Source organism: Nicotiana sylvestris, chromosome 10 (genome assembly GCF_000393655.2).
Source record: "Nicotiana sylvestris chromosome 10, ASM39365v2, whole genome shotgun sequence".
Lineage (NCBI taxonomy): Eukaryota > Viridiplantae > Streptophyta > Magnoliopsida > Solanales > Solanaceae > Nicotiana > Nicotiana sylvestris.
The window spans coordinates 124,611,375-124,629,921 of NC_091066.1; the positions used below are offsets into that span (position 1 = coordinate 124,611,375).

Consider the following 18,547-nt stretch of genomic DNA (forward strand, 5'->3'; position numbering starts at 1 on the left):
AAGGAAACTTCTGCAAGTAAATTATGGAAAGCACTGGAGGATAAATTTTTGAAGAAAAACAGTCAAAATAAATTGTACATGAAGAAGAGACTGTTTCACTTCACCTATGTTCCTGGTACCACGATGAATGAACATATCACCAGTTTCAATAAGTTGGTCACAGATTTGCAAAATATGGATACAACTTATGATGATGGTGACTTGGCCTTAATGTTGTTGGCGTCACTTCCTGATGAGTACGAGCACCTTGAAACTACTCTACTCCATGGAAATGACGAAGTTTCTCTCAGAGAAGTTTGTTCGGCTTTGTACAGCTATGAACAAAGAAAGCGAGAAAAACAGAAGGGCGGAGAAGGAGAAGCACTATTTGTGAGGGGTCGTCCTCAAAATCAAACGAGGACAAAGAAGGGAAGATCCAAGTCAAGATCCAGACCCAGCAAAGATGAATGTGCCTTTTGTCGAGAAAAAGGGCACTGGAAGAAAGACTGTCCGAAGTTGAAGAATAAGGCCAAATATAATAATGGAAAGGCCATTATGGATTCAAATGTAGCTGATTGTGATGATTCAGACTTCTCATTAGTTACAACAGAGTCATCAACATCATCAGACATATGGTTGATGGACTCGGCTTGTAGCTATCATATGTGTCCCAACAGGGACTGGTTCGTGGAATTTCAAGAAGGAGAATATGGAGTCATCCACACAGCGGATAACAGCCCTCTTACCTCATATGGCATTGGTTCAATACGATTAAGGAACCATGATGGAATGATCAGAACATTAACAGATGTTCGATATGTACCGGATTTGAAGAAGAATCTCATCTCTGTGGGAGCCCTAGAATCAAAAGGGTTCAAAATCATTGCAGAAAATGGAGTGATGAGAGTATGCTCCGGTGCACTAGTGGTAATGAAGGCTAATCGGAAGAATAATAATATGTACCGCTATCGTGGCAGTACAGTTATTGGGACAGCGACAGTGACATCCAGTGACGACAAAGAGGCAGAAGCAACCAAGCTATGGCACATGCGCTTGGGACATGCTGGAGGAAAATCCTTGAAAACTCTATCAGATCAAGGATTGTTAAAAGGAGTAAAGGCTTGCAACTTGGAGTTTTGTGAGCATTGTGTCAAAGGGAAACAGACAAGGGTTAAATTTGGTACAGCGATCCATAATACTAAAGGCATTTTGGATTATGTACACTCTGATGTTTGGGGTCCTTCCAAAACACCTTCATTGGGTGGGAAGCACTATTTTGTAACCTTTGTTGATGATTTTTCCCGAAGAGTGTGGGTGTATACAATGAAAAACAAAGATGAAGTGCTGGGAATTTTTCTCAAATGGAAGACGATGGTGGAGAATCAAACAGGCAGGAGGATCAAGTGTATTCGCACAGACAATGGAGGTGAATACAAAAATGATCATTTCAATAAGGTCTGTGAAAATGATGGCATCGTCCGACACTTCACTGTTAGACATACACCACAACAGAATGGAGTGGCAGAACGTATGAACCGGACCTTGCTGGAGAAGGTACGGTGTATGTTGTCCAATGCTGGCTTGGGCAAAGAATTTTGGGCTGAGGCAATTACATATGCATGTCACCTCATTAATCGTCTACCATCTGCTGCTATTGATGGCAAGACACCATTTGAAAAATGGTATGGAAAGCCTGCTGTAGATTATGACTTTTTGCACGTGTTTGGCTCAACTGCATATTATCATGTGACAGAGTCAAAATTGGATCCAAGGGCAAAGAAGGCTATTTTTATGGGAATTACTTCTGGAGTCAAAGGATATCGCTTATGGTGTCCTATGACAAAGAAAGTAATATTCAGCAGGGATGTTACCTTTGATGAATCTGCTATGGTAAATAAGGTAACAGAAGATACCAAACAAAATGAAGGTGCTTCTAAGCAGGTGGAGTTTGAGGGAAAATTTATTTTTCCTACACAAGAAGCAGAGGAGGAAACAAATGAAGATTACCCTCTGGAAGGAGAGCCAGTAGAGGAGATTCCAACTCAGGAACCTCAACAACAACTTGAATCAATAGCAACCAGCAGGCCAAAAAGAACAATAACAAAACTTGTTCGTCTCATAGAGACGGTTGCTTGTGCAACCTCAATTGTAGTTGATGATGTTCCTACCACTTATAAAGACGCTGTCCAAAGTTCAGAAGAAGATAAGTGGAGGATTGCCATGAATGATGAAATACAGTCCCTTCATCAGAATCATACATGGAGATTGGCCAATCTCCCGAAGGGAAAGAAAGCAATTGGGTGCAAATGGGTATTTGCAAAGAAAGAAGGATTTCCTAACCAATTAGATGTTCGCTACAAAGCAAGATTGGTGGCCAAAGGATATGCTCAAAAGGAGGGAATTGATTACAATGAAGTGTTTTCTCCAGTTGTAAAACATTCCTCCATTAGAATTATGTTGGCTTTGGTAGCACAATTGGATTTGGAACTAGTTCAGATGGATGTAAAAACTGCGTTTTTACATGGAAACTTGGAGGAGGAAATCTACATGACTCAGCCAGAAGGATTCAAAGTTGCTGGAAAAGAAAATATGGTGTGCAAACTTGAAAAATCGTTGTACGGATTGAAACAATCTTCTAGACAATGGTACAAGCGATTTGACGAGTTTATGTTACGGCAAGGGTACAAGAGAAGCAAATACGATCATTGTGTGTATTTGCACAAGCTTAAAGATGGTTCCTTTGTATATCTTCTCCTATATGTTGATGATATGTTGATAGCTTCCAAGAATTCGGAAGAAATTGATAAGTTGAAGATTCAACTGAAGAAGGAGTTCGAGATGAAGGATTTGGGTGAGGCAAAGAAAATTCTTGGCATGGAGATAATTAGAGATAGACGTTCAAAGAAACTCTGTTTATCTCAAAAGGAATATTTGAAGAGAGTACTTCAACGTTTTGGCATAGATGACAAGACTAAGCCAGTTAGTACTCCACTTGCTTCCCATTTTAAGCTAAGTACTATTATGTCGCCAATGGATGAAGCTGAACGAGAGTATATGTCAAAGGTACCATACGCAAATGTTGTTGGTAGCTTGATGTATGCAATGGTTTGCACAAGGCCTGACATTTCACAAGCTGTTGGAGTTATTAGCAGATATATGCACAATCCAGGGAAGGAGCATTGGCAAGCTGTGAAGTGGATTCTACGGTATATTCATAATACTGTAGATGTCGGGTTAGTTTTTGAGCAGGAAGACAATCAGTCTGTAGTTGGATATTGTGACTCAGATTTTGCGGGTGATCTGGACAAACGAAGATCAACTACTGGTTATGTGTTTACTTTTGCAAAGGCACCAGTTAGTTGGAAGTCTACTTTGCAGTCAACAGTTGCTTTGTCTACAACAGAGGCAGAGTACATGGCTATTACAGAGGCTGTGAAAGAGGCAATTTGGCTTCAAGGATTGCTAAAGGAGCTTGGTGTTGAACAAAAAGGTATCACAATTTTTTGTGATAGTCAAAGTGCTATTCAATTAGCGAAGAACCAAGTTTATCATGCAAGGACGAAGCACATTGATGTTCGGTATCATTTCGTACGAGAAATCATAGAAGAAGGTGGAGTCACGGTGAAGAAAATTCATACTACAGAGAATCCTGCTGATATGCTGACAAAGGTGGTGACTGCGGTCAAGTTTCAACATTGTTTGGATTTGATCAACATTGTTGAACACTGAAGATTGAAGATGAAGACACAACCAAAATTTGTTATTGAGAGAGAATTGAAAATGTGGAATTTTGCCAAGGTGGAGATTTGTTGAAGTTTGGCAAAATGCCAAAGTCCCACATTGGTTGGGAGTTAAGTTTGGGGGGGATTTTTCCCCTATAAAAGAAGGCCTAATGTTTAGGATTGAAACACACCTCTCATTTGCCTTCTCATCTGTTTAAGGCATTTGTATCTTCTCTCTTTAGTATTATTTCACTTGTATTTTTGGAGTGAAATAAAATATTGGTTGTGTCCGAGGAGTAGGCAAAATTAGCCGAACCTCGTAAATTCTGGTGTTCCCTTTATTGTTGCTTTATTGTCTTATTTATTATTTGGTGGCTGTCATAATTTTTGGTATAGTAGTTGTGACTTATTCACACTATATACATTTGGCTTCCGCAACAATTGGTATCAGAGCCAAGGTACTGTCTAAGTATGCTCTGTGGTTGCAGCATAGTCTGATCTTCCACATCAGAAAAGATAGTTTGGTACTTCAAACATCTATAATTTAAGATCACAAGATTACTCTTACTTTGGTAAATTTTGTACCTAATCAAATAAGACATGTAAATTAGAATAGCGAGAGTTTAACTTTACATGGAACACCCTGAGAAAATCCACCTACTAGGAACCTTGATGATCTACGCATAAGCAAGAAAAATGCCCTCTCTCTTACACATAGATACACAAATATACTGACACACATGACATAAACCAAGAATAAACTATTAAAATTTGATTTCTAAATCATTGTTATGAGTACACTAAATTGTGGATATATCCATTATTACTCTTGAAGCTTCCTGAAGAAGCTTGCAATCAAACAAGTATCTCGTAAGTAGCTGCAGGTAGCTTGCAAATAGCTCATGCACGTTATAAATACCATGTATTGCGGATGCCCATCATTACTCCATACTTTCTGAATAAGCTTATAAGTAGATTATACAAATAGCTTGTAAATATAGCCCACAAGCATCTTCTGTTCTTTTATAAGTCAGGAGCTAAACAAATTTATTTTGTATATTCATTTTAATAGAAATAAAATTTCTCTCTCCCACCAAATGTTTTTGCTATATCTTGTATTGTATTTATATTATTTTATCTACAACGCTCGTAATACTTGGATTGGGATTGTAAGGCATAAAAAATATTTGAGTGCTTATAATAATAGGATAAGGTATCTATCGAAAAAAGTCATGGTTGGCCGCCATATGTCAATTGCATACAAAAAGGAAGAGAAAAGAAGGGTGCAATTAATTAAAGCCAATGATATACTAAAATTCCCCAGCTAGGGCAGCTAAATTATAATATATGTTGCTGTTGCATGGAGTTCACGGGAGGTATCAAAATAAGTTCACGAGACAGCTTCCACTAAAAGACGGCTTATTAAGGTCCTACTACTACTCATCAAATCTCTTCTTTGCTTTTCCAATTGTCTCATTTTTATTCATTCATGCAAAAGCATGTATATATCACAATTGGAAAAGAAAATCGGATAATTTTCCTTTATTTTGTTCATCATATTGACTTTTAGGAATGACAACGTCAGAGTAATCATCATCATGACAGACAGAGACGGATATGGTGTTGCACCGACGCATTCAAATGAATCCATAACTTTCGATGTGGAGTAAAACTTTATATGTAAAAATTTATTAAAATTACAAAAATAGTAGATATGAACCCATAACTTTAAAAATATAATTAGTTTAATGCTAAAAATCTTAAAAGTTGAACTCATAGGATTTAAATCTTGGGTCCGCCTCAGATGATAGATCAAAGAAAAAGCATATTACACTAGGTTATAAGTTGAATCTTGAGTACACCGATAGTCCCTTAAACTTGTCAATATATTTTATTTAAATATTCGAATTAATATTTTAATTGAGTACTTGAACACATAATAACGCGTTATTATTAAACACTTATTGGGGAAAAAGCTCTTGATTTTCTTTTTTTAATGGAGCGTGTCTTTAAGTTGTTTAACAAAGTAATTAAGTCTTTAATTTGTTTAACGAAGCGGGAGTTTATTTTTAGTGATCAGATTCTTTTTTAACTAACTTGTCTGGTATTTATTTGTTATAATAAAAGCTTAAGGAGATGACATATTTTAAGTAGTTAACTTAGTCACGTAATGGACGCTTGAGAACACGCGCAAAAGCTTTTCCAAAGTTTAAGATGAAAGCGCTAATATGGATACGTTGTCATGTGTTCAGGGGTTCGTTGGAACATGCTTTAGTTTGAGCGTCTAATCAGTGTATTTAACTTGTTCTAGTATAGTACTAGCCCTTTATTTTAGGTTACTAATGAAGCCTATTAAATGCAATTTCTTAAAATTATTTATTAAATGACATGTAAATAATTTTTTATACCATCAAGTATAAAAAATATATACTCATTATAAAATAGTACTCCTGAAAATTTCGAAGACGATAATGATCCTTTAACTATTAAGTCCAATAACATTAGATACAGATTGAAAGGGTTAAATATTACTCCCTCTCTAGTCTGTAGTATCTTTTTAAAAGGTTATCGTACATATTTCAAGGAAGACTTTTAATAAACGTAATCATAAGAGTATATTTTGAACCTAACCGTAATCTCTCCTTAGATATGTTACTTGATTAACACATAACTAATGGAATAATAAGGATAGATTTAAAATAAATAAATAAATGACTTCTTATTTTTTAAAACATCAACTAATTTGAAACAAATTCTAAATTGGTAAAACACTATCATTTTATGTACCAAATTCGGATATGAACGTAGGTACACATGCATTCTCTGCTTATATGCTACATCTGCTTCTGATAAGTAGAGAAAGATATAACATTTGAAGCACAATGTACATATAATTACCTAACTTTTTCTTAGGTAATTATATGTTTCAGTCCGGATATTTTTCTTAGAAGCAACAGCTAATGGAGTATCGTCTGTTCTTCGATTATTAATATTGAATTATTTGCACAGATTCAAATATATAATATATTGTCATTTGGACGTTAATACAGGTGGATTTCCAGCTTCCACAGTTATAAATTACGTGAAGAAAGAGGAAAGTGACTTTAATTTAAGTATTAATTCCTGTCAGATGACCTTTACGGAATAATAAAATCCCCCCAAGTATATAATGTATATGAAACAGGGAAAATTCATGGGGCCATAAATGGGATGTAATAATTGATTACAAAAGGGTATTTTGAATGGATGTATGATCGATCACGTGCATCTAGTTGTAAAATTGAGCAGGCTTTTAGTTGGACTTTTTTTTTTTTTTTTGACGATGGGATCTTTCTCCCTCTCTCTATCCTTTTTTTTCAAAAAAAATCTTTGTATTTTCATAAATCATACTCTTTTTATCCTATTTTTATGTTGCACTAGTTTTTTTAATTTGTTCTAAGAAGAACGATATTTTATATTATTCAATAAAACAACTTTAAACTTGTCATTTCTTCCTTAATGAGATAATTTACCGTTATATATATATATATATATGACTTGTTTTATACCATAAATTTTAAAATAAGTTCTTTCTTTATTAAACACCATACCTAGTCAAAATACATTACACAGAGTAACAAGATCAGGATTTATATTAACCTTAAAATTAATGGAGTTGTTATGAGTTGGAATGTTTGTTCGAATTCTCTCGTGTATGGTTGTGTCTGAGTTACTATTTGATTTTTTAGGTTCTTTTCTTCCCCCTTTTCATGTAAAATGTGACAATAGACTTAAAAACATTACCCTACTTTTGGTCCATATTAGTCTAGATTATTTTTTGTATATATGTTTCTATTAGACATAATTCTTACTTAATTAACACACTATAATTCTTACTTAATTAACACACTACTAATTTGAACAGTAAGAATGAATTTGTAAAAAATATATATATTAATAAATGCTTATTTTTTAATTAAAAAATTGGTCAAATATTTTTGGGAACAAATTCACATGAAATCCAAGTGTCATGAATGTGTAATCTCCAGGTAGATAGAAAGAGATGCGAGAGGGTTGGTGCTTGTTGAAAGAAAATGACGGATAAGAGAGGTCAAAGTGCAAAAGACAAAACTTGTTGGGTGGCAAATTGAGATGTGGTTCCAATTACTGCCTATCTGTATGTCTTAGCTTAACAGGTAGGGTGATGTGGACATACAAGTTCCTCATACCTTCACATATATGTTTGAGAATAATAATAATAATATACTATAAGATATAAGCAAACACAAACATATAAACAAACAATATCAAACAAATGTAACATATTTTTTTCAAAATTTTGTAAAGTTTTATACACTAACGATATAAATACACACTCTAAATTAAATCTTAACAATTTACTCGCATTCTTTTTTTGTGCTATTTTTACATCATGCCTCTAAAACGTAATATTTTACCTATGTAACAAAATGTAATTTTTCAATAAAGGGTGGTCAATTGACTACTTTTATGATCATGTGGCTTCGCACTGCTCATTCCTTTTAGTTTAAATATTATATTTGTATTAATAAATTTATTAAATATATACAAAACTAAAATTTAAAACTCAAATACTAATTAATATGTGATGTCATTATCATATAACTTATATCTCATAAAGTTTATATTCTGACTCCGCATATGTGTGAAGGGAGCAAGAGTTCATACAAAGGAAAGAAATTTCTTTTGAGAAAAAGTTTAGTTGTTGGACAATCATGCAAAAAGAGAAAAATAAGAATTTAGAGTTTAATGTATTGAAAACTCAAACCTACCCTTTGATCATGGTAATGATTCTTTGGTCACAATCAGGGCAGTTTCTGTTCACATAAAAAGTGCAGAAATACCTACATTCTATTGTGACGTTCATGAATTCGAGACCCTACACTAGAGCCCCCACAGTTTATTCTAAACCCACCATTCCATAAAGAGCTCAAGCATGTGATCCTTTTTTTACGTACACTGATATTTTGTGGACTAAATAATAGCCAGTTTGGACAATTCGCTAAGTGTAAACTGTCATATTTTAGTACCCTGTACACATACCGTATACTACTACTCATTCACATATAAAACCTTAGCACAAAACCACGGGCGTTGTGTTTTCCCTCCATTCTCCACAACCATATATGACCTCATCTACCAACTATGAATACGAGGAATTCATGTATTTCTCCTTCATACACTTAGAAATTAATGAAGGCGAATTCAAGATTTAAATCAGTAGGAGCTAAAGATTATCACTTGACTCGATTATCTTTTGCTCTTGTGGCTAAGTTTAATATATATATCTCTTGTGCTTGAGTGCCCCTGCACTTATTATATTCCACGTATTCCTTGTCCGCCTATGCTTATGAAGTTCCATTTTTTCTTAATTTGTGAATAGCCTACCTTCTCCTCCCTAACCGCCTATCTATTCGTGTTCATAGCTCGATCGAAGATCAAGAATATGGTCAGACGGAAAAACAAAAATCATGTGTATCAAGTGATACGTCAATATGTAGTTGATCTTTAATAGAACAAAATTAAATATAGAAAAATTCATATTGTCGATCCAACTAATTTGAACTCGTATAGTTGATTAATTGATTGATAAAGTTAGAAGAAAGAAGAAAAAGAATTCATCTAAGGCTATATGAGGGATTCAGGGGAGGGACTGTTGCTAGGGAAGACAAAGGTGTACAAAAACTTAAGCCCGTGAACGTTGCATGTGATCATAAAAGAGCTGTTATAATCAGTGCCCTTGACCACTTATATACCCAATCACGTGCGTCTTTTTGGCTTTTATAATCAAAAAGAAGAAACAAGAATAAAATAGTTATTCTGGTAAAAACAACAATAGTACTAACCTTAACAATATTATTGCTACTATCATAGTAGTAATAATAACAACTCATAAAATTATTTTCTAATCATTTGTCATGAAAAGACACTAGGTACACACAAAAAAAAGGAAATGCCTACCTGCTTAAACACAAGAAAACAATTTCCTAAATGTAACAGGTGAACAATATAACTAAATTTAATTTTGCAATTCCCTTTTAGATGTTTATGTAAATGGCAAAACTTAACAGATAATGCTACATTATTTTGCATGGCCATAAAACAACAGTTTTCTTTCTTTTTTTTACTCCATATGCCGAAGAGGGTGAATGTGATAGGGTAACAAATTTGTTTTCAGCCAAACAAAATCACATCAAGAAAAGGAAGTTAATTAATAAAAAAGATAGGGGACCAAGAATGAATGACATAAATGCCTAGCACATCATTAAACAAAAACTTTGCTTATGCATGTACAGTTTTCATTTCATTTAACATTTGCATATTCCTTCCTATATAAACCACCAGAAGCTCCTCTGTTGGCTAAGTTAAAACAAAGAGCACTCTCCTCCCTACATTGCTTCTCTCTTCCAACATACTTAGTTGAAAAAATGGGAGGATTTAGTTTTAGGAGCTTCACATTTATGTTCATAGTAGCATTTCTTGTTTGGTCATCAAATGTAGAGACTTGTTATGCAAGAAGAGGCAGGCATTGGAGACAAACAACAACTTCCTCTGCTTCTTTGTACAAGAAGAAAGGAAAGTCTCACCATCATAATAATGGGAGCAAGTCGAAGCCAAAACACTCGTCTCCGCCAAGTATGCCAACAAACCCGCCAAGAAAAGGCTACGACGATGTGCCTTCGTCCACCATCTTCGACGTAAGAAGTTTCGGTGCCACTGGAGATGGCAAGACTGATGACACTAAGGTAAACTCCGAATTTTCACCTGCCATGACACTAGCTAGAAAGTTCCAGGCTAACTTTCACGTATTACTAGTAAACTGATTAATTGCACCAAATGTAGTGGCTTTCCTGTTATAGTGGATAAAGTCCCGTGACTATACCTGAAATTAATCCAGTATTAGGCAATTGTCAGTTACAGTCATGAATACTTTGGTTTCTACTTAGAGGCCTAGAATTGGCTCCCTACCACAATCCAATTTAGCAAACTATAGGCTAAATTTTTTGCAATTCCCATTGGATTGGAGCTCAATTGCGGAAATGTCAGCTCGTAGAGGCTGCAAATTGGCACTTATTAGTTGTTCTTTATCACGTTCAAGAAAGAAAAAGTTTCCTCTGTTCAATAAGAGGGTCTGACGGGTCACCAATTAGACATTGTAAATAAAGTTGATGAAAAGAGTCCTGGGAATTCACATAAATAATTTCATGTTTACGGGACAAAAAGGTAGGTAACTGTGACAATTCCTTGCTTTATTACACTATTGAACAATCTTTATATATAGTACTACAAATAAGATAAGACAATATTGCAGGCAGAGTCATTGAGAAATGAGGTGGCTCCCACTCAAATGATTCTCGTTAGTGGTAGTTCACACTACTTACAACTGAATATGTTATGAAAAAATTTATAACAAGTAACCAAAATCAAGAGAAACATGAAAATAAGGTAAAAATGCATATATTTACATTACTAACCATGAAATATTTAATTCTTGTGTTGTAACCACAGGCATTTCAAGCTGCATGGGCAGCTGCTTGTAAAGTGGAAGCTTCGACGTTTGTCGTTCCGTCACAATATGTATTCCTTGTCGGACCAATTTCATTCTCAGGTCCATACTGTCAGCACAACATTGTTTTTCAGGTTAGTAAAGATACAGATTATCAGCATATATGCAAAAACCTATCTTACTTAGATCTTTAGTCTACCTTGACATATTACAAATACACAACAGATTATTTAAAATAAAAAATAAAAAAAATAAACTGCTCATAATTGCATACATGTCTGTGAACAAGTCCATATAATATAGTCTAAAACTGCAGGCTATCAAAAGGTCTATAACTCTGTCCTCTTTTGCAAATGCATATACAAAGTTGCCCCTATCCTCTGTCCTCAAGAATTACACTATTTCGAATCATAATTTTGATAGTAATTAAAATACATTAGGCAGCATTCAAGAACCATTATGTGTTTCAGTTTTAAAATTGCGGATTAGGGACTTTGTATATTAAATTTGCAGCAATAGTGATGAAAATGCTCTGTTTTGCAGCTTGACGGAACAATAATTGCTCCAGTAGATGCCAAATCTTGGGGTTCAGGTCTTATGCAATGGCTTGAATTTACCAAATTGGTTGGGATTACAGTTAAAGGAAGCGGGGTAATTGATGGGAGAGGTTCAGTTTGGTGGCAAGATACCCCATATGATGATCCTCTAGATGATGAACTAAAACTAATCATCCCATTAAACAAGACATCATTGAGATATCCTCCAATTCCTGTAATTATCTCACAATTTCTTATCCATTAAACAGAGTTTACCATCTCTGTTCCTTTCTAATACTCTTTCCAAAATTTGTGTGGCAGCTAAATAGCTCACTTGGTGGTGGAAAAATGCCAAGCATTAAGCCAACGGTAAGGACCACTTCAAATTCTGAGCTGCATAACTTGGCCATTTAAGTGCTCATTTGATACTAAATCAATGTTTAAAATGCAGGCACTTCGATTCTATGGGAGTTTTAATGTTACTGTAACAGGCATCACAATTCAGAATAGTCAACAATGCCATCTCAAATTTGACAACTGCATAGGGGTAACAGTATACAATTTCACTGTCTCATCTCCTGGTGATAGTCCTAATACAGATGGAATCCATTTACAGAACTCCAAAGACGTGCTAATCCGCAGTTCCAACATTGCGTGTGGTAATTCCTACATTGAATTTAGTTCAACTAAATACTACAAACCAGTCCAAAAGGATGAGGCAACTATTTCTTCAAAAATTAAGACCCCTATGTGTAAAAGAATTCTCTCACCATTGAGTGAAAAGTTTTACAACTAACATAACTGATAAATGAGAGAAGATGCCAGAATATTGTCCACTTTGATAATTCCATAAGGACCACATTCTTGAATTTTAACCGCTAACATTTCAACACCTAGCAACTGCCTATCTGTTATTTATGCTTTGACCACCACAAGCTTTAAGACCCTTACCTGCAAAAACTGATCTTGTCTAGATAGTAAAAGTACAAGTTCAATATAGGGTGAGACTTGTAACCCCACACATAGGAAATTTGTCTTTTGTCAATTATTTCAGTTCTATTGCATCTTTGTCATTTATTTCAGTCCTATTGCATTATCTGTAGATGCCAAAACTGCTCAAAAAAAGATGCAAACCTATATGAAAACTTTATGATAGCATAGACAATTTGAACATCAAAAGAGCTAACCACATATTTGTCCTTTAATTTAAATGTTAGTACACGCTAAATATACTCACCGACAAACTTTTTTGGTTTCGTACAGGAGATGACTGTGTCTCCATACAAACTGGATGCACCAATGTGTATGTACACAACATAAATTGTGGACCAGGACATGGAATCAGCATTGGAAGTCTGGGGAAAGACAACACAAAGGCTTGTGTTTCAAACATTACGGTCAAAGATGTTGTTATGCAAAACACAATGAATGGTGTCAGGATTAAGACATGGCAGGTATGGTCAGGCAAATGTTTAGTTGTCTTAACATCCAGTAAAACGTTTTTACTTCTGGACTACATATTGCTACGAATCAGATTTGAGGAATTAGAGTTCAAGTGTTCTCTATAACCAAAACTAATGTTCGATTCTACTACTGCAGGGAGGGTCAGGGTCAGTACAAGGAGTGTTTTTCTCGAACATTCAAGTTTCAGAAGTCCAACTACCAATTGTAATTGATCAATTCTATTGCGACAAGAGCAAATGTAAGAACCAGTCATCTGCAGTGGCTTTATCAGGAATCAACTTTGAAAGAATTAGAGGAACATATACAGTAAAACCAGTGCATCTAGCATGCAGTGACAGTATGCCATGTCAAGACGTGACCTTGACGGATATCCAACTAAAGCCAATACAAGAGCGTTACCACATGTATGATCCATACTGTTGGCAGACATTCGGAGAGTTGTATACTCCTACTCTACCTCCAATTGATTGTTTACAAGTCGGTAAACCATCGAGCAACAGAATTCAGGGAGATCATGATCAATGCTAGTATAGTAAGACTATTACCTATATTTATATTTTTGGTGTTTTCTTTTGTGTGGCTGGCATAGTTTTGCTGACCCCTATTACACCATATATAGAATGATTGCATATTCTTAATGCATTATAAGAGTATAGAATTTCTTTCTTTTTAGTAGGATTACTGTGTGAGCTGGTATTGAATTATTTTTAATAGTAAGAATTTCTATAGTAAGGTATGAAAAGGCACTTCCTTTTGCACAGAACTGTCAGCTTATATGAGTCTAACTGAAATGAGTACTCTACAGATAAATCAACATTCCGGACAATACCAATGACGACCTAAAGCACAAGGTTTTACTACTCAGAATGTTCTATCGGTTATGCGACCAAAAGAAAAGAACACAGGAAACTTTGCAACCATAAAAAGAATCATAAACCTTTGAAGAATTTAACAAAGTAAAACATTTTGACAGATGTTTTGAAACCAGCGCAAAATAACAGAAAAAAAAGTTAGGTGAATAAGCCCGGTAGGGGACCTCCAAGTTAGTCTAGGAAAAGCATAAATGAAACTCACACATATGGTTTATGCAGTTAGGTTATAAGCAATTTAGAATCTGTATATTTCAAGAACTTCTAAATGATATTTCGCATTATGTCCCCCTTCATCATTAATCACACTGGCTTTTGACATTTTGGTAGCTAGGGGTACGTAAACACCGTCACATCAAGTGGTAAAAAACATACATCATGCGAAAACACACATTGTCATCATGCATTCAGGATCTGGTTATAGAGTGCAAACTGATAAGTGTATATCTGAAGTGAACTCTTTATCGTTTTGTTCACAACCTTTATAACAATCAAATCATCATTAGCCCACACATAGGAATCACTTTTCATCAACAACACATTTTCCCCGTAAAGTATGGTTAAGACCACACCCAAACGGCTAGTGGTGAATTCCTCTGACCACAAGCTCTTAAAAGTTAAATAGAGACTTATAACTTTGAAGATAGACCTTGAAAAAGGGGAAATTGATGTGTATTCTTTCAGTAGTTTTCTTGTTCTTCTTTTTGAGATTTAAGTCGTGAAGCCAGCAAAAGCACACGTGTTTATAACATAGTGAAGAAAGTCAGTGTTCGCCAACCTCAGCAACTAAGAGACTAAGACTCCACTTCAAGAATATCACCAAACCGCAGACATTAGCAGATAAGCAGCATACCTTCTACAACAGCTAGAGCTGGCCATATTCCCATGCACACAAATCCTCAACAGGACAATTGAAATCTCAAATGCATATCTTCGTTAAAAAAGCCAGTGATTGATCCTTGCAATAAGCTTTTTAAATTCATAAAGCCAAGGGACCTGGGGACCAAACAAAATCTAGCAGTTACTAAGATCCCAACTCCCTCAAGTTAGGAAAAAATATAAAACAAAATAAAAAATAGCACACTAATATCACAGATTATGGTAGTAAACTACAAACTCAAATCAAATAAGGTGCATTGCCTTGCACATAATTAATGGAGAAGACTCCAAATAGTGTGAAATCATCACCTTCTTCAGCTAATTGAATATTGAGTAACCACTTCCATTCTGTTTACGTATTTAAGTAGAATACAAAAGCTTGGAATATGAAGCCTTGAGCTGCTGCAGATGTTAATCATGGAAGAGCAGATCCTTAGTTCAGTTCCTCCGCCAGAATGAATTCTAATGATTCCTCATTAATACTTTCCAAGAGGCCCTGTGAGCAATAACCGGTCATCTTTATCTTCCTTCCTTGACTATGATCAATCTCATGATTTAAGTGAAACTCCTTCGGGAGAAAACATATGGAATTTTCTACCTGTCTAGTCTCCATAAGATAGAATAAATCTTCTAATCAGCACGATTACCCTTTTGTCACTTGAAACAGGTGATAGCTGACTTTGCTTTTCTTTCATAAAAATGAACAATCCAACTTTCCTATTTTTATCAAGAATGGCATGGAATTTATCTGCCTTCCAATGAGTGCTAAAATCGCGTCACCTTTGGACCACATCGGCAGGCAGTTCCTGAAATTGATATCAGCAGCTGACCACTTCGAATGGAATTATCCAGATCAAACAAAAAAGAGGACTCCATCCAAAAAGTATTAAGGACATATGGATACAGGAGAAAGTACGACACATAGCTTTTGCAACAAAAAGCATAATGTTTGCCGATGTTGTGTGTATCTTAACACATTTAGCATTTGGAATTTCAGCTCTACCTGAGTTCTAGAGCCATTAAAACTTGTACTGTGGTCTTCTATTTTTCAGCAAGGAGGGAGACAGCTTCCAAGTTATTCAACCATTGCGCAACCGGAAAGGAAGATTTTATTAAATGCGTATAACATAAAAAAATTACTGTGAACTGAAAGGAAATAAAAAGAACTTTGTTAAAAGAGTGTCTTAGAATTACAACTTCTCTCAACAAAAATCCATATCTTGGATTTAACCATCACTAGCATTCTTGATGCTATTAACAAACATCGTTTTATAATACAAGTGGAGTGACTAAATAATCAATCATAAATAATATCCCATTCGTTTTAGTTGATTCTCACAAAATTGATTGTTGAAGTAACAAGTAAACCAAAATGTAAGCAGTCCTCTTGAATTTCGTGGCAAACTGATAAACTAATGCAAGCATCCAGAATAGTTATTATAAGTTTATTATTAGCTGTCATGAGATATTGTTGAGAAAATTCAGATCCATAAAAGCTGGCAAAGTGGATAAAAAGAAAAGGAATGTTAAAGGAAAAAGATAAAAGGATATCATTAAAAGAAAGGTGTAGGCATGAAAATTGCAGCATGTCTTACCATAATTTGCTTTGTTTTTGTTTTTAACAATTATGCTCTTGCTCTTTTAAGTTCCCACTATATATATTCTAAAAGGTAAGTATCATTAGTCAATGATAAACAATGAAGTACACTCATCAATTTTTGTATTTATGCTTTTCTCCATAGAGATTAGAGGTGGCCGCATGAAGTTTGCTCCTAAGCTAGTGCTCAATAAGAACTGAATATTGCTTGTAAATTTCTTTTCTTTTTTTTTTTCTTTTATTAGGTAATAGTGGTAACAATGCCAACTTACACGCACCTCAACTAATCTATAACTTTAACAAATGTTAAGCTTCCGTTTGACCATAGATTTTAGCTTCATTTTTTCAAAAAAATTTGAAAACATTGTTTGTTTATGAAATAGGATCAGGTTTTGGAAAAAAAAAATGCAAAAATTTTCAAGTTCTCTGGTTTAGAGCAGTTTTTGGGGGAAAAATTTTCTTCCGCTCACAAAACTTCAAACTTTTCTTCAAATAAAATGCACGGAGACTATCTAGTTAGGAGTTAGACTAGGAATGTCATTGGTCGTCTATGGATGCAGGGCTTTACCTTCTAGTTGTATTATACCAGCCATCTATTTCGTATTTCGTATTTCGTATCCTGTATTTCATATTCCATATCTCTTATATATTGTTGTTATTTTTATTACGCATTTTTATGGTACTAATATATCATCTCCTATTGCTTTTTTGAGCCGAGGGTCTCCTGGAAACAGTCTCTCTACCCTTCGGGGTAGGGGTAAGGTCTGCGTACATATTACCCTCCCCAGACCCCACTTGTGGATTATACTGGGTCGTTGTTGTTGTGTTTGTTGTTGTCCAAATACAACTTAACTTTCAAAAATTATTTTTCAACACAATTTCAAAAAACTTTTTTTTCAAGTTTCAATAAAATCTATGTCCAAACACTAAGTATTTACCTAGTGTCGACTCTACCAGGTTTTAAACTTTAGTTCCTAAAGTTAGTACTTTGGTTTTTCATCGCAATATCACCCCCGAGACAAATGAAAATTTGAGATAAAGTATAGTTTAAGCTCCGGGAGGCATGAATTTCCAATTTGCTTCAATTCAGAATCCCTTAAATCAATACACCAACTTTAAAATTAGTCAAAAAAAAAAAAAAAGCATGGGAAATCTGAGGTATAATAATCTATAAATGCTTATGAAAAAAAGAGTTTGTGAGTACTAGCTTTCCAGGGTTTTTTCGGATGGGACAGCTTTTCTGGGTTTTACTTCAATTCTTTGGACCTACATCAGTTTTAAGGAAAAACCCACAAATCATTCAAAGCTTTTAATCTTTAGTGCAAACTACTGCTACAATTACAACTACTTTTAGATAATGGGTGCAGATTTCATATATAACTATAAGTTTTTAATTAGCGATAATGGGTAAGTTTTTACCCTCCTCCAAATGTAAAACAGTAATAAGATGAAAAGAATCAAGAAAAGAGATGAATATTTTACCTTAAAAGTCCCTGCATTGAGTCGATTTCTCACATATTCCCGCTACGCAGAGATATCATAGTCACTATATCCAATTTTTTCTGTAATAATCCTCGATGGTTGAATAGATAGTATTAGTAGGGTCCACTTTAATTGATATTTTGATTTTTTTTGTGATCCACAATATTTAATTTTTTCAGATACCAAAAAGGAATTAAACTTTTTGTTCCAAAGTTGCACTTGGAATAAAGAACATAGGAGTATTTGTTATATTTTCAACGAACAAATTAAGGGTAATATGATCAATTTTATTGTTAATTAATACTAAAAGGTAGATTCCTTAATATGTTTGAAAATAGCCAAAAAATTAATTAAAGTGGACGGGATGAATAGTAATTTAAGCATCTTTCTTTGAATAATGACATTAACAAGAATCCTATTTACTCACAATCAATCAATTAACCACGTCTAGGTCATTTTTATTGAGAAAATTTCACTTTATACTCATTAAGCTT

At 34.6% G+C, this 18,547-nt stretch overlaps 1 protein-coding gene and 1 long non-coding RNA gene across 4 annotated transcripts; one reads left to right on the forward strand and one right to left on the reverse strand.

The window, feature by feature from the left end:
• Positions 1 to 10,026: 10,026 nt before the first annotated feature.
• LOC104224398 (polygalacturonase At1g48100-like) lies at positions 10,027 to 13,989 on the forward strand. Its single transcript, XM_009776031.2, has 7 exons — positions 10,027 to 10,465; positions 11,229 to 11,360; positions 11,770 to 11,997; positions 12,084 to 12,131; positions 12,214 to 12,421; positions 13,026 to 13,216; positions 13,362 to 13,989. Exons 1-7 carry the CDS (start codon positions 10,148 to 10,150, stop codon positions 13,752 to 13,754), a joined length of 1,518 nt encoding a protein of 505 aa, XP_009774333.1. The 5' UTR covers positions 10,027 to 10,147; the 3' UTR covers positions 13,755 to 13,989.
• LOC104224397 (uncharacterized) lies at positions 13,598 to 18,045 on the reverse strand. Of its 3 annotated transcripts, none has more exons than XR_011402835.1 (3): positions 15,978 to 18,045; positions 15,573 to 15,780; positions 13,598 to 15,470 (listed from the first exon to the last, which is right to left on the reverse strand). It is a non-coding gene; the product is annotated as an uncharacterized lncRNA (long non-coding RNA). The 3 variants fall into 3 exon arrangements; XR_011402834.1 differs by having other exon boundaries at positions 13,598 to 15,091; positions 15,284 to 15,780; XR_710344.2 differs by having other exon boundaries at positions 13,598 to 15,780.
• Between the last annotated feature and the right edge of the window lie 502 nt (positions 18,046 to 18,547).

Coding starts and splice junctions, on each gene's coding strand:
- LOC104224398 (XM_009776031.2), top strand. CDS start 10,148: ATGGGAGGATTTAGTTTTAGGAGCTTCACATTTATGTTCATAGTAGCA. Junction 11,998..12,083: donor TGAGATATCCTCCAATTCCT/GTAATTATCTCA, acceptor TTTGTGTGGCAG/CTAAATAGCTCACTTGGTGG. Junction 12,132..12,213: donor TGCCAAGCATTAAGCCAACG/GTAAGGACCACT, acceptor TTTAAAATGCAG/GCACTTCGATTCTATGGGAG.